General features: G+C 38.4%; 1 protein-coding gene across 1 annotated transcript in view; it reads left to right on the forward strand.

Moving 5' to 3' along the window:
- The window catches only part of LOC126473949 (WD repeat-containing protein 3), a 122660-nt gene that overhangs the window by 49221 nt on the left and 56901 nt on the right, over positions 1-16538 (forward strand). Inside the window, exons 7-9 of the mRNA XM_050101311.1 lie at positions 6123-6267; positions 6737-6927; positions 7678-7873. Of these exons, the coding sequence (XP_049957268.1) occupies positions 6123-6267; positions 6737-6927; positions 7678-7873 (532 nt within the window). The remainder of the gene's footprint in view (positions 1-6122; positions 6268-6736; positions 6928-7677; positions 7874-16538) is intronic.

Below are 16538 nucleotides of genomic sequence, written 5' to 3' on the forward strand. Positions count from 1 at the left end.
TGTAATTCTTAATAATTCGTGTTATTTACTTATTTATGCAAATTAGAGAAGTCAATTGACAAACTTCTAAAAAATGGCCTTTTTGTAACAAAGAATTATTCTGTCAAGTCAACAAATCTGTCTGTCATTTTAATAACCTGTTAAATTATGTCACTCGTTATAAATTAATAACTTTTCTGCACAAATTACGAGAACAGTTGTACATGTGACTTATAAACTATATCTCTTTTTAGTAGTTCTTTGACAAGGTTATAAATACAAGCAGCAAGAAGGGTCGGGAGCGGAGTCTGAATGTCACTTTGGTAAAGTGTATGTGTGTTATTGTTCAAGGTGGATAATCATTGCAAAGAACATGTAAAAGAAGTGCTACTTTGTGTTGTTCAGATGGCTCTGAGCACTATGGGACTTAACATCTATGGTCATCAGTCCCCTAGAACTTAGAACTACTTAAACCTAACTAACCTAAGGACATCACACAACACCCAGTCACCACAAGGCAGAGAAAATCCCTGACCCCGCCGGGAATCGAACTCGGGAACCCGGGCGCGGGACTTTGTGTTGTGTCATTGTCTTTGGTGGACAGTGGAATTAAGATGGCCACCAGAGTAATAAATATTTGAAGTTTAAATATTTGTTGGTTTCACTCATTATCTATCATCAAAAGCACATCAGAAGCACGGGACCTCATGTTTGTACCCCTAGACAACCAGATTTAGAGCCAGCATTAGCATCGAGACACAGCAGCGATCCAGCAAGCAGCTGTGATTACCACAATGCATTTTAATGGCACCAACCTAACATCAAGCGCTAACAAGATCCGTAAATGGGAGTGAAATAGTGCGATTATAGCAATATCTACGACTAGGCAACCATTATAAAAGTGGGGGATCTTTAAGTGCATCGATGATAATAGTGCAGCGATAAATTTCGTAAGTGCTTAGCACTACAAAAAAGTTTATTTGTGCAGTGTGGCAACAGTGAAAATATTTCAAAGTGAAAAAACGTGTGTATGTGCGACTACGAAAAATTATCACCACACCACTCATAAGATTAACATCTGAATTATGTCAATGGAATTCATCAATCAAGACTTCAGCTTCGATAAAACCAAATAAAAGTGAAGAAAGCCAACAAGGAACACCGACCACGACATCATAGCAGAGCTACAGAAAAAAAAGCAAGGTATTTTCTTGTTGTTGTTGTCATTTAAAAAGTTAATAGTTAACATGTCTCTACCTGAGAGTGATTAGATCGTAGGAAATGTAAAAATTGAACTAGAGGAGGGTGAACAATTAAACTTAACAGAGTGGCTAACAGGGTTTGCAACTCAAATAAGCTCGCAACTTAAACAATCGAGTGAACAAGTAAATTTGAAACTTAAAGAAAACACAGACAGATTTGATCTATTAGGTTTGAAACTTAAAGAAAACACAGATAGACTGGATAAGTTAAGTTTGAATTTTGATCTATTAAGTACTCATCTCAATGAGAAGTGTGAGGAAATTAAAACTACCCTCAGTAAGGACACTAGAGAACAGTTGATACACTTCAGAAAAGAATTACAAGTTAAAGTTGAAAGTTTAAATGAAAACATACAAGCTAACGCAGACAGCATTGCTGTCATCAACAACAGAGTAGATACTGAAGTAGAAAGATTAGATCACAGAATAGACAAAACACCAGAAAACCTTAAACAAGAATACAACCTGAATACCACTAATGTAGATACAAAAGTAGAAAATATACACACTAAATATACACATTTGGAAGACTTTTATAATGGTCGCCTAGTCATAGATATTGCTATAATCGCACTATTTCACTCCCATTTACAGAGCTTGTTAGCACTTGATGTTAGGTTGGCGCCATTAAAATGCATTGTGGTAATCGCTGCTGCTTGCTGGATTGCTGCTGTGTCTCGATGCTAATGCTGGCTCTAAATCTGGTTGTCTAGGGGTAAAAAGATGAGGTCCCATGTTTTTGATGTGCTTTTGATGATCAATAATGAGCGAAACCAACAAGTATTTAAACTTCGAATATTTGTTACTCTGGTGGCCATCTTAATTCCACTGTCCACCAAAGACAATGACACAACACAAAGTAGCACTTCTTTTACATGTTCTTTGCAATGTTTATCCACCTCGAACAATAACACACATACACTTTACCAAAGTGACATTCATTTTTCGCTCCCAACCCTTCTTGCTGCTTGTATTTATAACCGTGTCAAAGAACTACTAAAAAGAGATATAGTTTATAAGTCACATGTACAACTGTTCTCGTAATTTGTGCAGAAAAGTTATTAATTTATACCGAGTGACATAATTTAACAGGTTATTAAAATGACAGACAGATTTGTTGACTTGACAGAATAATTCTAGCTGGCCAGAGTGGCCGTGCGGTTATGGGCGCTACAGTCTGGAGCCGAGCGACCACTACGGTCGCAGGTTCGAATCCTGCCTCAGGCATGGATGTGTGTGATGTCCTTAGGTTAGTTAGGTTTAATTAGCTCTAAGTTCTAGGCGACTGATGACCCGTGAAGTTAAGTCGCATAGTGCTCAGAGCCATTTGAACAGAATAATTCTTTGTTACAAAAAGGCCATTTTTTAGAAGTTTGTCAATTGACTTCTCTAATTTGCATAAATAAGTAAATAACACGAATTATTAAGAATTACATTGGTTTTCGTCTAAAATAGGAGTGTTTACGTGAATACTGAGTGAAAACGGTCCTAGTGAACAAATAGGTTTCACTGGGTGATTTTTATTTAAGGAGATCCAAAATACGTAAGTTGGCCACTATTTTTCATACTTCATATTAATTATTTAAGATGAACTTAAGTGTTTTTACATGATGACATTTGCTGTATCAGTGATCAAGTGATATTAACTTTTGTGTGGGTCAGTTATTCAGTATAATTTAATGGGTTGACTGTTTATGGAAACATGTTATGCAATCATTGTTAACATACACAATAACTTTTCTATAATCATAAATACTCGTTAAATTGGTTAAATTTGGAGGGTATCGCATACTTCGGTAAAGTAAAGCCTTTAATAGGTTCCGTTACACAGTTCAGCTAATTTGAAACATTCTTGATCATTTGAATATGACTGTCTCAGAGCAGCTTTGGCTGTTCTTAACTTGTCCTTTACAATAGTCTGCCATGATGCAGGTTGTTGTGGCTGATTTAACTGCAGTCGACATCTTGAAGATGATTGCAAGTTTCTATAAATTGGTCCTGCTCACTATGTGTGGCATAGTGTTACTAATAGAAGTACAGCAGTATTATGAAAAGGATTGATTGCGAACCACCATAAAGATGATAGATTAAGTTGCAGGCAGGCACAACAAAAAGACTGTTACACTCTGATCTTTCGGCCAAAGCCTCCTCCAGAAAGGAAACACACACACACACACACATTCACACAAACAAGCACACCTCACGCACACAAGACTGCTACCTCAGGCCAGAGGTTGTGCTCATATGTACGTGAGTTGTGCTTACTGGTGTGAATGGTGTATTTCCTTTCTGAAGAAGTCTTTGACCAAAAGCTTAGTGTGTTACAGTCTTTTCTTTATTCCTGTATGCAACTCAGTGTTTTATCTTTATGGTGAGTAGCAATCTATCCTTTTCATAATATTGCTGTTATTCCAACCTGGACTTTCCATTGTTTAACAAATGTGCAACCATATGGTTGCTGGCTTTGTGTGCGTGCGTGCGCGTTTTGTGCACTGTTTAATACCATACAGAAGAATGCAAGTTAAAAATGTCCAATTTACTGTTTCTATTCCCAAATATTTCTCTGTGATTCATTTATACAGAGAAGTTTTGTCTTTAACATTATTTGCATTGCCCTACATAGAATTTTTATCCTGTTATTAAATACTGTTACAGTAGTTAGAAAACATTTAATTGTTGTGCTACTTTATGTTACCACAGCAGATTTCTTAAAAACATTGTTTTTGGGTTTGCCAGCAGATCACATTGTCTAAATTCCACAATATTTCATCAAGGCTACTGCTGGCAAGTTTCTGTATTGCTTTTTTGTGGAAACATCCATATTTTGTTTGAACAGTTGTGGTAGATAAGAAAGAAGTTGTAAGACTGATGATGCATTTGCAAAGAGACTCATCATCAAAATAGATTTGCTTACAATGGATGTCAAAGCCATAAAAGGAATAATTTACATAAATGCAACTTTCATATTGACATTTTTTTAGATGACCATTGGGAGAGAAGAGTGAACATAGTCTTTGTCAAGGAAGTTTTTGGGTTATTATTTTGTCCCATTGACTTCAATTTGTCTCAGTTGACTGACACTAATGAACAACTTTCATCTCAGTATTTCATTTTCTTGTGTCTCTTATAAGGCTTCATTTCTTTTTGACTCTCACCACTCTCTCAGTCCCTCTTTAGCAGTATTATTAACCATGGAACATCGTTATGTACGGCCCACCTGTGTAATGTAGGCAAAAGTAAACTTGTATTTTCAGTGCAGTTCAGTAGAGTGAACAGGATGAAGTGGCTTGTGTGCACTGTCCACTTTGTCAACATGTCTTGTAGGGTCATTTCAAGGTTATATTGTATGTACATTGTCATTTTACAGGAAGAACAGTTGTTACAAAGGGTAGTTTTACACTGAAGTGGCATGCACCACAGTGATGAAAGTGAAACATTCAACCTCTGTCGTCAGACATACAGTACTGAAAATCTTTACATAGTGGTAGCTGGTAGTCAACAGCACCAGTTGATGATTGCTGCTTGGTAATTGTGGCTCATAGGTACCCAGGGAGAATGCTATAGAAGTTTGTGTTGGGTTGTTGGAGGCAGCTGACAGCGCTATGTCCCAGACAAACACAACTATCATGCAGCTGAGAGAGCTATGTCCCAGACAAACGCAGTTGTCTTCACATGATCAGTGTGATCTGTAGTTGTTGATTATGAACAAACAAGAAAAGAAATTTTTTGAATGGAGGGAGAGAGAAACAGAGATTAGCTTCATTGTTACATTGGCAGGTGCAGAATTTGAGCATGCTTGGTACCAATTGAAACTTGCAAGAACCTTCCGCAGATACTGGATGGTCTCAGGTGAGCTGTTGTCATCAAACTTATGTTGCTTGAGCAGCAATAGCTCAACCATCTTCCAGATAGTGTGCCAAAGAAGATGCAAACATAGCACGGGTTGGAGTGAGATAGTACTGAATGTTACCCAGCATCATATTTTGATTTCAAAAATGTATGCTGTTGAACTGACTGTCTTTCTTCTGATTAAAGTGTTATTTTATAGCAATGTTATTTTTTTAGTTTGATTATGCTTATTCTTTCATTCCCTTCTCCCCTTGAATCTAAGCCTACATGCATTTGAAGATATTCACGTGGTACAAAAGATAGTTTAAAAACTGTTCTTAGTAGAAAACTGTCAGAGGTCAGCCATTTGTTCTTCATAATGGGATGGTTTTATAATATTTCAGATCTGTGTTGTAAGAAACTGAAACATTTTGACATTACTAAATTGACTACAACACTTGTTGTAATGTGTATATATATATTTTTTTGCTGTATTGCTCCCTAATTCTGAATTCGTAGAAGTTTGACACTTTGGGTTAGTGTTTGCATCTGTGAACACTTTGTTGAAGCTCTTTTTGTGAAATGAACAATGAATCAGTTCCTAGTCAATCATATGATGTACTGGTTCTCAGGAAAGAAAGATCAGTATGCATGGTGACAGTAGATAACAGTTCTTACTAGTTGTGAAACATAAAGAATAATTCTGTGGTGCATCATGTTAGGGAGGTGGAACACTATCCCCCCCCCCCCCCCTCTCTCTCTCTCTCTCTCAAAGAATAATTCTGTGGTGCATTATGTTAGGGAGGTGGAACACTATCCCCCCCCCCCCCCCCTCTCTCTCTCTCTCTCTCTCTCTCTCTCTCTCTCTGAATTACTCCTCTGCCTGTGTTTGGTGAAACCTGATTGTTTCACTCCCCCATTCTCCATGCTCCTCTTTCTCAGCAGCACAAAAGAAAAAGCTTAAAGGCTATGTGTTTTGCTATGTTTCTGTACAAAAGTACTACCTGTACTTTACAGTTCATGGGTAATGCATTATGTCCAAAACATTTGTAGGGCAGAAGAGAACTGTGATCCACCTGAGGCTGATACATCCCTGGTCCCTGGATTGAAAGATGAAGTTGCAAGATTACCTGTAATTAAAGCAAATGGAAAAATTAAGGCAGCACATGTAATTATGGGGAGTCAGAAGGAATTAAGAGTAAGTTTTATTTGTTTTATGAAATTCTACTATTGTTACATTCCATCCTGGATTTTCCATTGTTGGATTTTATGAAAGACTTATTTTTAAATATCGAATAATGGGCCCGACTTGTTGGCCAGTACCTACCTCTGGAGACTTCTATCTTCTGCTGCAGTACATTGCCACAAGTTGCCCACAGTAATCAGGTAGTAAATGTTTATGCCTTTTGGATTGTAATAAATCCACCTGATGATGGTGTGCTCCATCAAAACACATAATGGAAAGAACAATAAAGAGACTACTTAATAGTAATTATTATGTCATATTGATGTTCATAATGGTCGCAGTCAAGTATAATGTAAAATGTTCACATGTAAAATATCAATACAATAAAAGTATACATACTTAAGCAACACTTGTAGCAATAACTGTTTATTTTAATAATATTTTGTGCTTTGTTTCCTAATCATTCTGCAATTTGTTGTAGGTATCTGTGTCCCTCAGTAACAACAGCATTGAGCTACATTCAGTCATCGGCACAAATAAAGAGGCAGAATGCAAATGTATTCGTAAAATATCAAGTCAAGGACATCATTCTGAAGTCCGCTCAGTGTGTTTCAGTTCAGATAATTTAGCAATTGCCTCTGCAAGTGCTGAGGCAGTAAAATTATGGAACAGGTACTTCCATTTCATTCCTAAATGTATAACATGAGAGTGGATGCTAGAAAACACACATAGCATTTGAAGTCTCTAATGAAAGGAAAGAATGAAAGTTCTTCCCATTAAGTGATCCTCTTCATTACATTTTAATGTAGACTGTGACTAACAGAGTCACCATATTGATGTAAATCATTGCAGAAATAGTAGATACTTGTGAACTGAGGCTTGTCTTGTGTATTTGGAGTCTTAGCTTTGTTTTTATGTATATAATAAAAAAACTAATAGATAAGATGTAAGATGAAGTGCACTAGCTCCTATCTCATCACAGACAACCAACAATGTTTAGTTGCGTAACATCACTGACACGCGCAACAACAAAAAATTTTATGCCCAGTGTAACCAGACAGTATAGTGTATGGTTAGTAGAGGGACACTTGATATCGGCATTCCAAACTAAATGTTCATATTAAAGTATCACTGAAATAGAATTGTATTTTTTTACAAAATTCACAAGACACTCACACACACATCCACTTCCATGTAATGTAGATACATATAAGTTAAAGAAGAAAACCTTCTTTCTGGCTTTTAGGTATTTAGTGGCTTATGTTATCTCATCTTTGTCCTACAATTGAAATAAATTTTTAGATATTTATTTTAAGTGACTACTTATTCTAGAATATTCTTTTTCACAATGGTTAATGAAAAACAATGGTTGTCTTGCCTGAAGGTTGTGTATATATGTATTAATAACAAGTATTTTCACAGACCATCATTAGCCTGTCTACGAACTGTTGAGACAAGTTACGGACTGTGCTCATGTTTTGCACCAGGAGATCGGCACTTGCTTGTGGGAATGAAGGATGGGCAATTGCTTATTATTGACATAGCGGCTGGAGAAGTTTTAGAGGCTATTCCAGCACATACAAAGGAACTGTGGTCAGTCTGTCTCACAGCTGATTCGGTAAGCAGACATGGGTATTCCTGTGTTCTCTATATACCACATTACAGAATGGCAGAAGTTGCAGTATGAGGGCACATGAGATGTTGTAGATCATAGACAGGGGAGGAGACTGTAGATATTTTTTGGTGATATGCAGTAGTGAATGCTGGGTAGCCCCACGACAGGGGAAGGAAGTGTGATTTAATACAGTTAAAGGCATCATGACTAAAAAACTAAATACTTGTTTGTTCAAGGGAAGAAATGAGTTTCATGCACTACAATATACATATGAGATATGTTCAAAAAATTCCGGAACTTTGGCCACAAAATTTTTCTACACTTATCTTTTACTTATTGTGTATGGTCTTCTTCGAAATACTCTCGTCCATAGTTGATACACTGCTTCCAACACCGTTTCCACTTCCATAAGCAGACTTGGTACGCCTTTTGCTGGATTGCGCGAAGTGCTGTCTGCAAATTTTCTTTTATCTCATCTATTATTGCAGATCTTTGTGCTTTCAACTTTGGAAATAAAAGAAAAATCCTCAGGGGTCAGGCCTGGAGAGTATGGAGGATGAGGCAGCAAAGTGATTTCATTTTTTGTGGAAGAGTCACACACCAACAGGGACGAATGTGCAGGTGCGTTATTGTGATGCAAGAGCCATGAATTGTCTCACAATGTTTCAGGCCGTTTCCTTCCCTTATTGCCATTTCCTTCTCATATTTTCTCAAAGGTGTCACAACACATCCCAACAGTACCATCGATTAACAGTTTGTCCCTGTGGCACAAATTCATGATGAACTAATCCTTCAATGTCAAACTAACTATCAGCATGACTTTAACATTTGACCTGACCTGACAAGTTTTTCTTGGTCTTGGGGAATCTTTCCCAACCCATTATGAAGATTGAACCTTGATCTCAACATCGTAACTGTAGACTCATGTCCCATTACCAGTTATGATTCTCTTATGGAACATCTCGTTATCATTTGCGTGATCCAAAAGCTCTTCACAGATTGCAAGGCAAAGGTCTTTCTGGTATTGACTCATGAACTATGTGGCAAACTTGGTGGCAGCACAATGCATTCCAAGATGCTATTTCAGGATTTCGTGACATGATCCAACTCAAATGTTACATTCTTCTGCAATCTCTCAGACAGGCAGGTTTTGATTGATATGCACAATTTCGTTGACTTCCTGACATGGGCATCATCGGTAGACTTCGAAGGGCATCCTGAATGAGGGTCATCTTTAACTTCTGTCCAGCCATTTTTAAAGCGTGTAAACTATCCGTAGCACTGAGTATAGCTTATGGCACCCATCACTGTCAGCTTCCTGCATCATTTGGCATGTCTCTGTATAGGTTTTCTTGAGTTTCATGCAAAGTTTGGTACAGACGTGTTGCTCCTCTAACTCTACCATCTCAAAATTCGCAAACTGTGCGACACAACATTCTGCTCAGCGCTGAACAATAACTAACACATATAACAATGTTAATAAACAACTTGCTGTCAATTAATTTGTTATTCTGATCGGGGTGTAGTGTCAACAACTGATTCTATGATTCTATTCTATTTCCAAGGAAGTGGATAAAAAGCTAATGATATTGATAATATTTTATGTTGTATTTCATTTGGTCAGTCCTATAGTACATAAAAATTGCAGATCGATAAAATGAAATCAATGGATGCCAAAAGTTAGTGTCCGGATGTTGGGTTATTTACATCTAATAATTGTGATCCCATGCATGAGGTAAAAAATTGTAATTGTGATTATTTTATTGTTTCTCAGCTTATAAGTAAATTCTTAATTACAATTCAAGGTAATGAATGTTTGGATAAAATTCATCTACATCTACATCTACATTTATACTCTGCAAGCCACCCAACGGTGTGTGGCGGAGGGCACTTTACGTGCCACTGTCATTACCTCCCTTTCCTGTTCCAGTTGCGTATGGTTCGCGGGAAGAACAACTGTCTGAAAGCCTCCATGCGCACCCTAATCTCTCTAATTTTACATTTGTGATCTCCTCGGGAGGTATAAGTAGGGGGAAGCAATATATTCGATACCTCATCCAGAAACGCACCCTCTCGAAACCTGGCGAGCAAGCTACACCGCGATGCAGAGCGCCTCTCTTGCAGAGTCTGCCACTTGAGTTTGTTAAACATCTCCGTAACGCTATCACGGTTACCATATAACCCTGTGACGAAACGCGCCACTCTTCTTTGGATCTTCTCTATCTCCTCCGTCAACCCGATCTGGTACGGATCCCACACTGATGAGCAATACTCAAGTATAGGTCGAACGAGTGTTTTGTAAGCCACCTCCTTTGTTGATGGACTACATTTTCTAAGGACTCTCCCAATGAATCTCAACCTGGTACCCGCCTTACCAACAATTAATTTTATATGATCATTCCACTTCAAATCGTTCCGCACACATACTCCCAGATATTTTACGGAAGTAACTGCTACCAGTGTTTGTTCCGCTATCATATAATCAGACAATAAAGGATCCTTCTTTCTATGTATTCGCAATACATTACATTTGTCTATGTTAAGGGTCAGTTGCCACTCCCTGCACCAAGTGCCTATTTGCTGCAGATCTTGCTGCATTTCGCTACAATTTTCTAATGCTGCAACTTCTCTGTATACTACAGCATCATCCGCGAAAAGCCACATGGAACTTCCGACACTGTCTACTAGGTCATTTATATATATTGTGAAAAGCAATGGTCCCATAACACTCCCCTGTGGCACGCCAGAGGTTACTTTAACGTCTGTAGACGTCTCTCCATTGATAACAACATGCTGTGTTCTGTTTGCTAAAAACTCTTCAATCCAGCCACACAGGTGGTCTGATATTCCGTAGGCTCTTACTTTGTTTATCAGGCGACAATGCGGAACTGTATCGAACGCCTTCCGGAAGTCAAGAAAAATAGCATCTACCTGGGAGCCTGTATCAAATATTTTCTGGGTCTCATGAACAAATAAAGCGAGTTGGGTCTCACACGATCGCTGTTTCCAGAATCCATGTTGATTCCTACATAGTAGATTCTGGGTTTCCAAAAACGACATGATACTCGAGCAAAAAACATGTTCTAAATTTCTACAACAGATCGACGTCAGAGATATAGGTCTATAGTTTTGCGCATCTGCTCGACGACCCTTCTTGAAGACTGGGACTACGTGTGCTCTTTTCCAATCATTTGGAACCTTCCGTTCCTCTAGAGACTTGCGGTACACAGCTGTTATATTGTTCTATTAGTAAGTATTATTTGAAGCGTCATTGTATAACTCTTTTCAGAGTAGCAGATACCACAACAGGGTTCATGGCATGTGTGGTAGCTCAAGATTTTAACTGAGTAACATGTACAGTTTATCACTTATAAGAAATTATGTGTGCAGTAGTACTAGTTATGTAACAAATCTCAACCAAATACATCTTTACCAGAACTTCAAAATATTTTACGGCATTTCATTACAATTAATGGCAATGAAAACAGAATAGCCACACAATTCTCAGTTCTCCCAATTTATTGGAACAGAATGTTACACAATGGCTCTTGACTTGAAAAAATCTTACAACATTGCGTCATGGTCACATAATAATTGGAGTACTGAACAAAGTATGTGACTGAGTTGAAGTTGAAGGCTTTCTAATAAATGGGAATCAGTAATATATTTTGTGCAGATAGTATTTGAAGAAAGTCATATTTATATACACCCCCATGAACCATGGACCTTGCCGTTGATGGGGAGACTTGTGTGCCTCAGTGATGCATATAGCCATATCGTTGGTGCAACCACAAAGGAGGGGCATCTCTTTTGAGAGGCCAGACAAATGTGTGGTTCCTGAAGAGGGGCAGCAGCCATTTCAGTAGTTGCAGGGGCAACAGTGTGGATGACTGACAGATCTGGCCTTGTAACAGTAACTGAAACAGCCTTGCTATGATGGTACTGCAAACGGCTGAGAGCAAAGGGAAACTACAGCCATAATTTCTCCCGAGGGCATGCAGCTTTACTGTACTTTACTGTATGGTTAAATGACGATGGAGTCCTCTTTGGTAAAATATTCCATGGGTAAAATGTTCCATAGGTAAAATAGTCCCCCATTTATATCTCCAGGCGGGGACTCCTCGGGAAGACATCGTTATCAGCATAAAGAGAACAGGCATTCTACGGATCGGAGCGTGGAATGTCGGATCCATTAATTATTTTTTTTTTTTTAATTTTAAAAGGGAAACGGATAGTTTAAAGTTAGATATAGTGGTGGCAGGAGGAACAAGACTTCTGGTCAGGTGAATACAGGATTATAACCACAAAATCAAATAGGGGTAATGCAGGAGTAGGTTTAATAATGAATAAAAAAATAGGAGTGTGGGTAAGCTACTACAAGCAGCATAGTGAACGCGTTATTGTAGCCAAAATAGACACGAAGCCCATGCCTACCAAAATAGTACAAGTTTATATGCCAACTAGCTCCACAGATAATGAAGAGATTGAAAAAATGTACGATGCGATAAAAGAAATTATTCAGATAGTGAAGGGAGATGAAAATTTAATAGTTATGGGGGACTGGAATTCGTAGTAGGAAAAGGAAGAGAAGGAAAAGTAGTGGGTGAATGTGGAATGGGGATAAGGAATGAAAGATAAAGCCACCTAGTAGAATTTTGCACAGAACATAACAGAACAGAACATAACATAACATAACTTACTCATAGCTAATACTTGGTTTAAGAATCATGAAAGAAGGTTGTATAGGTGGAAGAGGCCTGGCGACGCTGGAAGGTTTCAGATAGGTAAGACAGAGATACTGTGTGAAGAGTTTGGCAGAGCACTGAAAGACCTGAGTCAAAACAAGGCCCCGGGAATAGACAACATTCCATTAGAACTACTGACAGCCTTGGGAGAGCCAGTCCTGACAAAACTCTACCATCTGGTGAGCAAGATGTATGAGACAGGCGAAATACCGTCAGACTTCAAGAAGAATATAATAATTCCAACTCCAAAGGAAGCAGGTGTTGACAGATGTGAAAATTACCAAACTATCAGTTTAATAAGCCACGGCTGCAAAATACTAACATGAATTCTTTACAGACGAATGGAAAAATTGGTAGAAGCCGACCTCGGGGAACATCAGTTTGGAATCCGTAGAAATGTTGGAACACAGGAAGCAATACTGACCCTATGACTTATCTTAGGAAATAGATTAAGGAAAGGCAAACCTACATTTCTAGCATTTGTAGACTTAGAGAAAGCTTTTGACAATGTTGACTGGAATACTCTCGATCAAATTCTAAAGGTAGCAGGGGTAAAATACAGGGAGCAAAAGTCTATTTACAATTTGTACAGAAACCAGATGGCAGTTATAAGAGTCGAGGGTCATGAAAGGGAAGCAGTGGTTGTGAAGGGAGTAAGACAGGGTTGTAGCCTATCCCCGATGTTATTCAATCTGTATATTGAGCAAGCAGTAAAGGAAACAAAAGAAAAATTCAGAGTCGGAATTAAAATCCATGGAGAAGAAATAAAAACTTTGAGGTTTGCCGATGACATTGTAATTCTGTCGGAGACAGCAAAGGACCTGGAAGAGCAGCTGAACAGAATGGACAGTGTCTTGAAAGGAGGATATAAGATGAACATCAACAAAAGCAAAACGAGGATAATGGAATGTAGTCGAATTAAATCAGGTAATCCTGAGGGAATTAGATTAGGAAATGAGACGCATAAAATATTAAATGAGTTTTTCTATTTGGGAAGTAAAATAACTGCTGATGGTTGAAGTAGTGATGACTTAAAATGTAGACTGGCAATGGCAAGGAAAGTGTTTCTGAAGAAGAGAAATTTGTTAACATCGAATATAGATTTACATGTCAGGGAGTCGTTTCTGAAAGTATTTGTATGTAGTGTAGCCATTTATGGAAGTGAAACTTGGACGATAAATAGTTTAGACAAGAAGAGAATAGAAGCTTTCGAAATGTGGTGCTACAGAAGTATGTTGAAGATTAGATGGGTAGATCACATAACTAATGAGGAGGTACTGAATAGAAATGGGGGAAAGAGGAGTTTGTGGTTCAACTTGACTAGAGGAAGGGATCGATTGTCATGATACGTTCTGAGGCATCAAGGGATCACCAATTTAGTATTGGAGGGAAGTGCGGAGGGCAAAAATTGTAGAGGGAGACCAAGAGTTGAATACATTAAGCAGATTTAGAAGGATGTAGACTGTAGTTATTCGGAGATGAAAAAGCTTGCACAGGATAGAGTAGCATGGAGAGCTGCATGAAACCAGTCTCTGGACTGAAGACAACAACAACAACAGCAATAATAACAACAAGAGCTGCTGACCAAATAAACCTTTATTCAATAATAGTATCAATCAGAATGATTATCAGGCAACATAAAATCTTTATAGCACCTGTGTGTGTCACTCTTACTGTGTCTTCAACAAAAATAAAATTGTGATTTTTCTATAGTTTAATTTTAATTGGCACAACATTAAGATTGACATCACTGTAATAATTTTATGTTACCTCATGATGGTGGTGATGATGATGTCTGTTTTATTTAAAACTAGTAGTGGATAAAGGTTTTGTAATTTGTTGTCAGTGGAGACAACCCGTAGATAATCAGTGCTTGGGGCAAAGAGAGGCAGATGGTACTCAAGAAAAAGAAGTGTAATGCACCAAAATAGACAAAGATGGCTGCGAAGGGTAACTCTGTGAAGAGTTCAGATGAGAAGCCTAAATTAGATTTTAGTGGGACTTAAGTTACCAAGCAGGGTAAATACCAGCGTCCAACCCAGACCTTCATACTATCCAATCATTAGTACCCATATGGTAATAACCTTAATGGTTGCTCTATGGGGAAGAAATATGGATCAGCTGCTCACCAACCATCACTGCAAACAGCTACCTTTAGGACTAAATATTTCAAGAGTCAAAATGACAATATCATGAAAAGGACATTTTGCTGCTCATCATATAGAGAAGATGCCGAGTTGCAGACAGGCACAACAGAAAGAATACCAACGGTAAGCTTTTGGCCAAAAGGCCTTCTTTTAAATTTGGTGAGTAACGAATTGTCAGTTTCATAATATTGTCATGAATATAATAGAGGGAAATATTCCACGTGGGAAAAATATATCTAAAAACAAAGATGATGTGACTTACCAAACGAAAGCGCTGGCAGGTTGATAGATACACAAACAAACACAAACATACACACAGAATTCAAGCTTTTGCAACCAACGGTTGCTTCATCAGGAAAGAGGGAAGGAGAGGGAAAGACGAAAGGATGTGGGTTTTAAGGGAGAGGGTAAGGAGTCATTCCAATCCCGGGAGCGGAAAGACTTACCTTAGGGGGAAAAAAGGACAGGTATACACTCGCGCGCGCACACACACACACACACACACACACACACACACACACACACACACACACACCCATCCGCACATACCCAGTCACAAGCAGACATTTGTAAAGGCAAATGTGTGTGTGTGTGTGTGTGTGTGTGTGTGTGCGCGAATGTATACCTGTCCTTTTTTCCCCCTAAGGTAAGTCTTTCCGCTCCCGGGATTGGAATGACTCCTTACCCTCTCCCTTACAACCCACATCCTTTTGTCTTTCCCTCTCCTTCCCTCTTTCCTGATGAAGCAACCGTTGGTTGCGAAAGCTTGAATTTTGTGTGTGTTTGTGTTTGTTTGTGTATCTATCAACCTGCCAGCGCTTTTGTTTGGTAAGTCACATCATCTTTCTTTTTAGATATATCATAATATTGTCATTATTTCATCCCAGATTTTTCGTAAGTCAAAAAGAGATTGACTGACTGCGAAACAAGAATGTTGACATGCCATCCCTGCTAGCAGTTTATCAAAGATCTGATCCTTCTGATCCAAGGCTTTGAGATTTAAAAGCGTGCAGGACTGAGCTGAGACTGCTTAACATACAATTTTACTGAGCTTACCAATGTTCAGCACTATTCATGTGGCTCGACATGTCATCTGGTCCCTGGTAGGCTAATATGTTAAGAGTAAGGTCATTGGAGGTCCTATGGCACAAGCAAGGTCCTAGGACATCATTATACTGGTTTGGGTGGAAGAATGTTGGGAGTGGTGGACTAATGGAGTTCAGCCAGTGGCGTAGGCCGTGGGTCACACCAAATTTTTTCTGTGCCCACATCTTGCTACACAAAGTTTGATTAAATAGACAAATTGGACAGAACATTTAAATTGAACAGATGTGGCATCGGCATGTATCACACTGTGAGAAGAGCAAGATTCGAGTAGAAAGTATTGGAATGCATTGTCAAAACACAGTCATGTAGTACATATGCACAAGTGTCACCAAAAGAGGTTGAGGTTCGTGCCCACCTTAAAAAAAAATTAATTGTTGCTGATGTATATTAACAGTGTATTTTCTAAAGATCTGTTAGTAGGGTCCAGAAAATGAAAATGTCTTTTAGTACACTTTTAGCAATATCAACACACTTTCAATAATGTGTATTACCAAGGGTGCTTTATGCCTCCCTAGGAGAGAGAGAGAGAGAGAGAGAGAGAGAGAGAGAGAGAGAGAGAGAGAGAGAGAGAAATGAACAGCATGCCTATTAAATAGATATTGATGTGTAAGTAACATCCTGAACCTGAAAATATTGAATATGACATTCATTGGGGAAAGTTACTTGTAC

The sequence above is a fragment of the Schistocerca serialis genome, chromosome 4 (assembly GCF_023864345.2).
Source record: "Schistocerca serialis cubense isolate TAMUIC-IGC-003099 chromosome 4, iqSchSeri2.2, whole genome shotgun sequence".
Lineage (NCBI taxonomy): Eukaryota > Metazoa > Arthropoda > Insecta > Orthoptera > Acrididae > Schistocerca > Schistocerca serialis.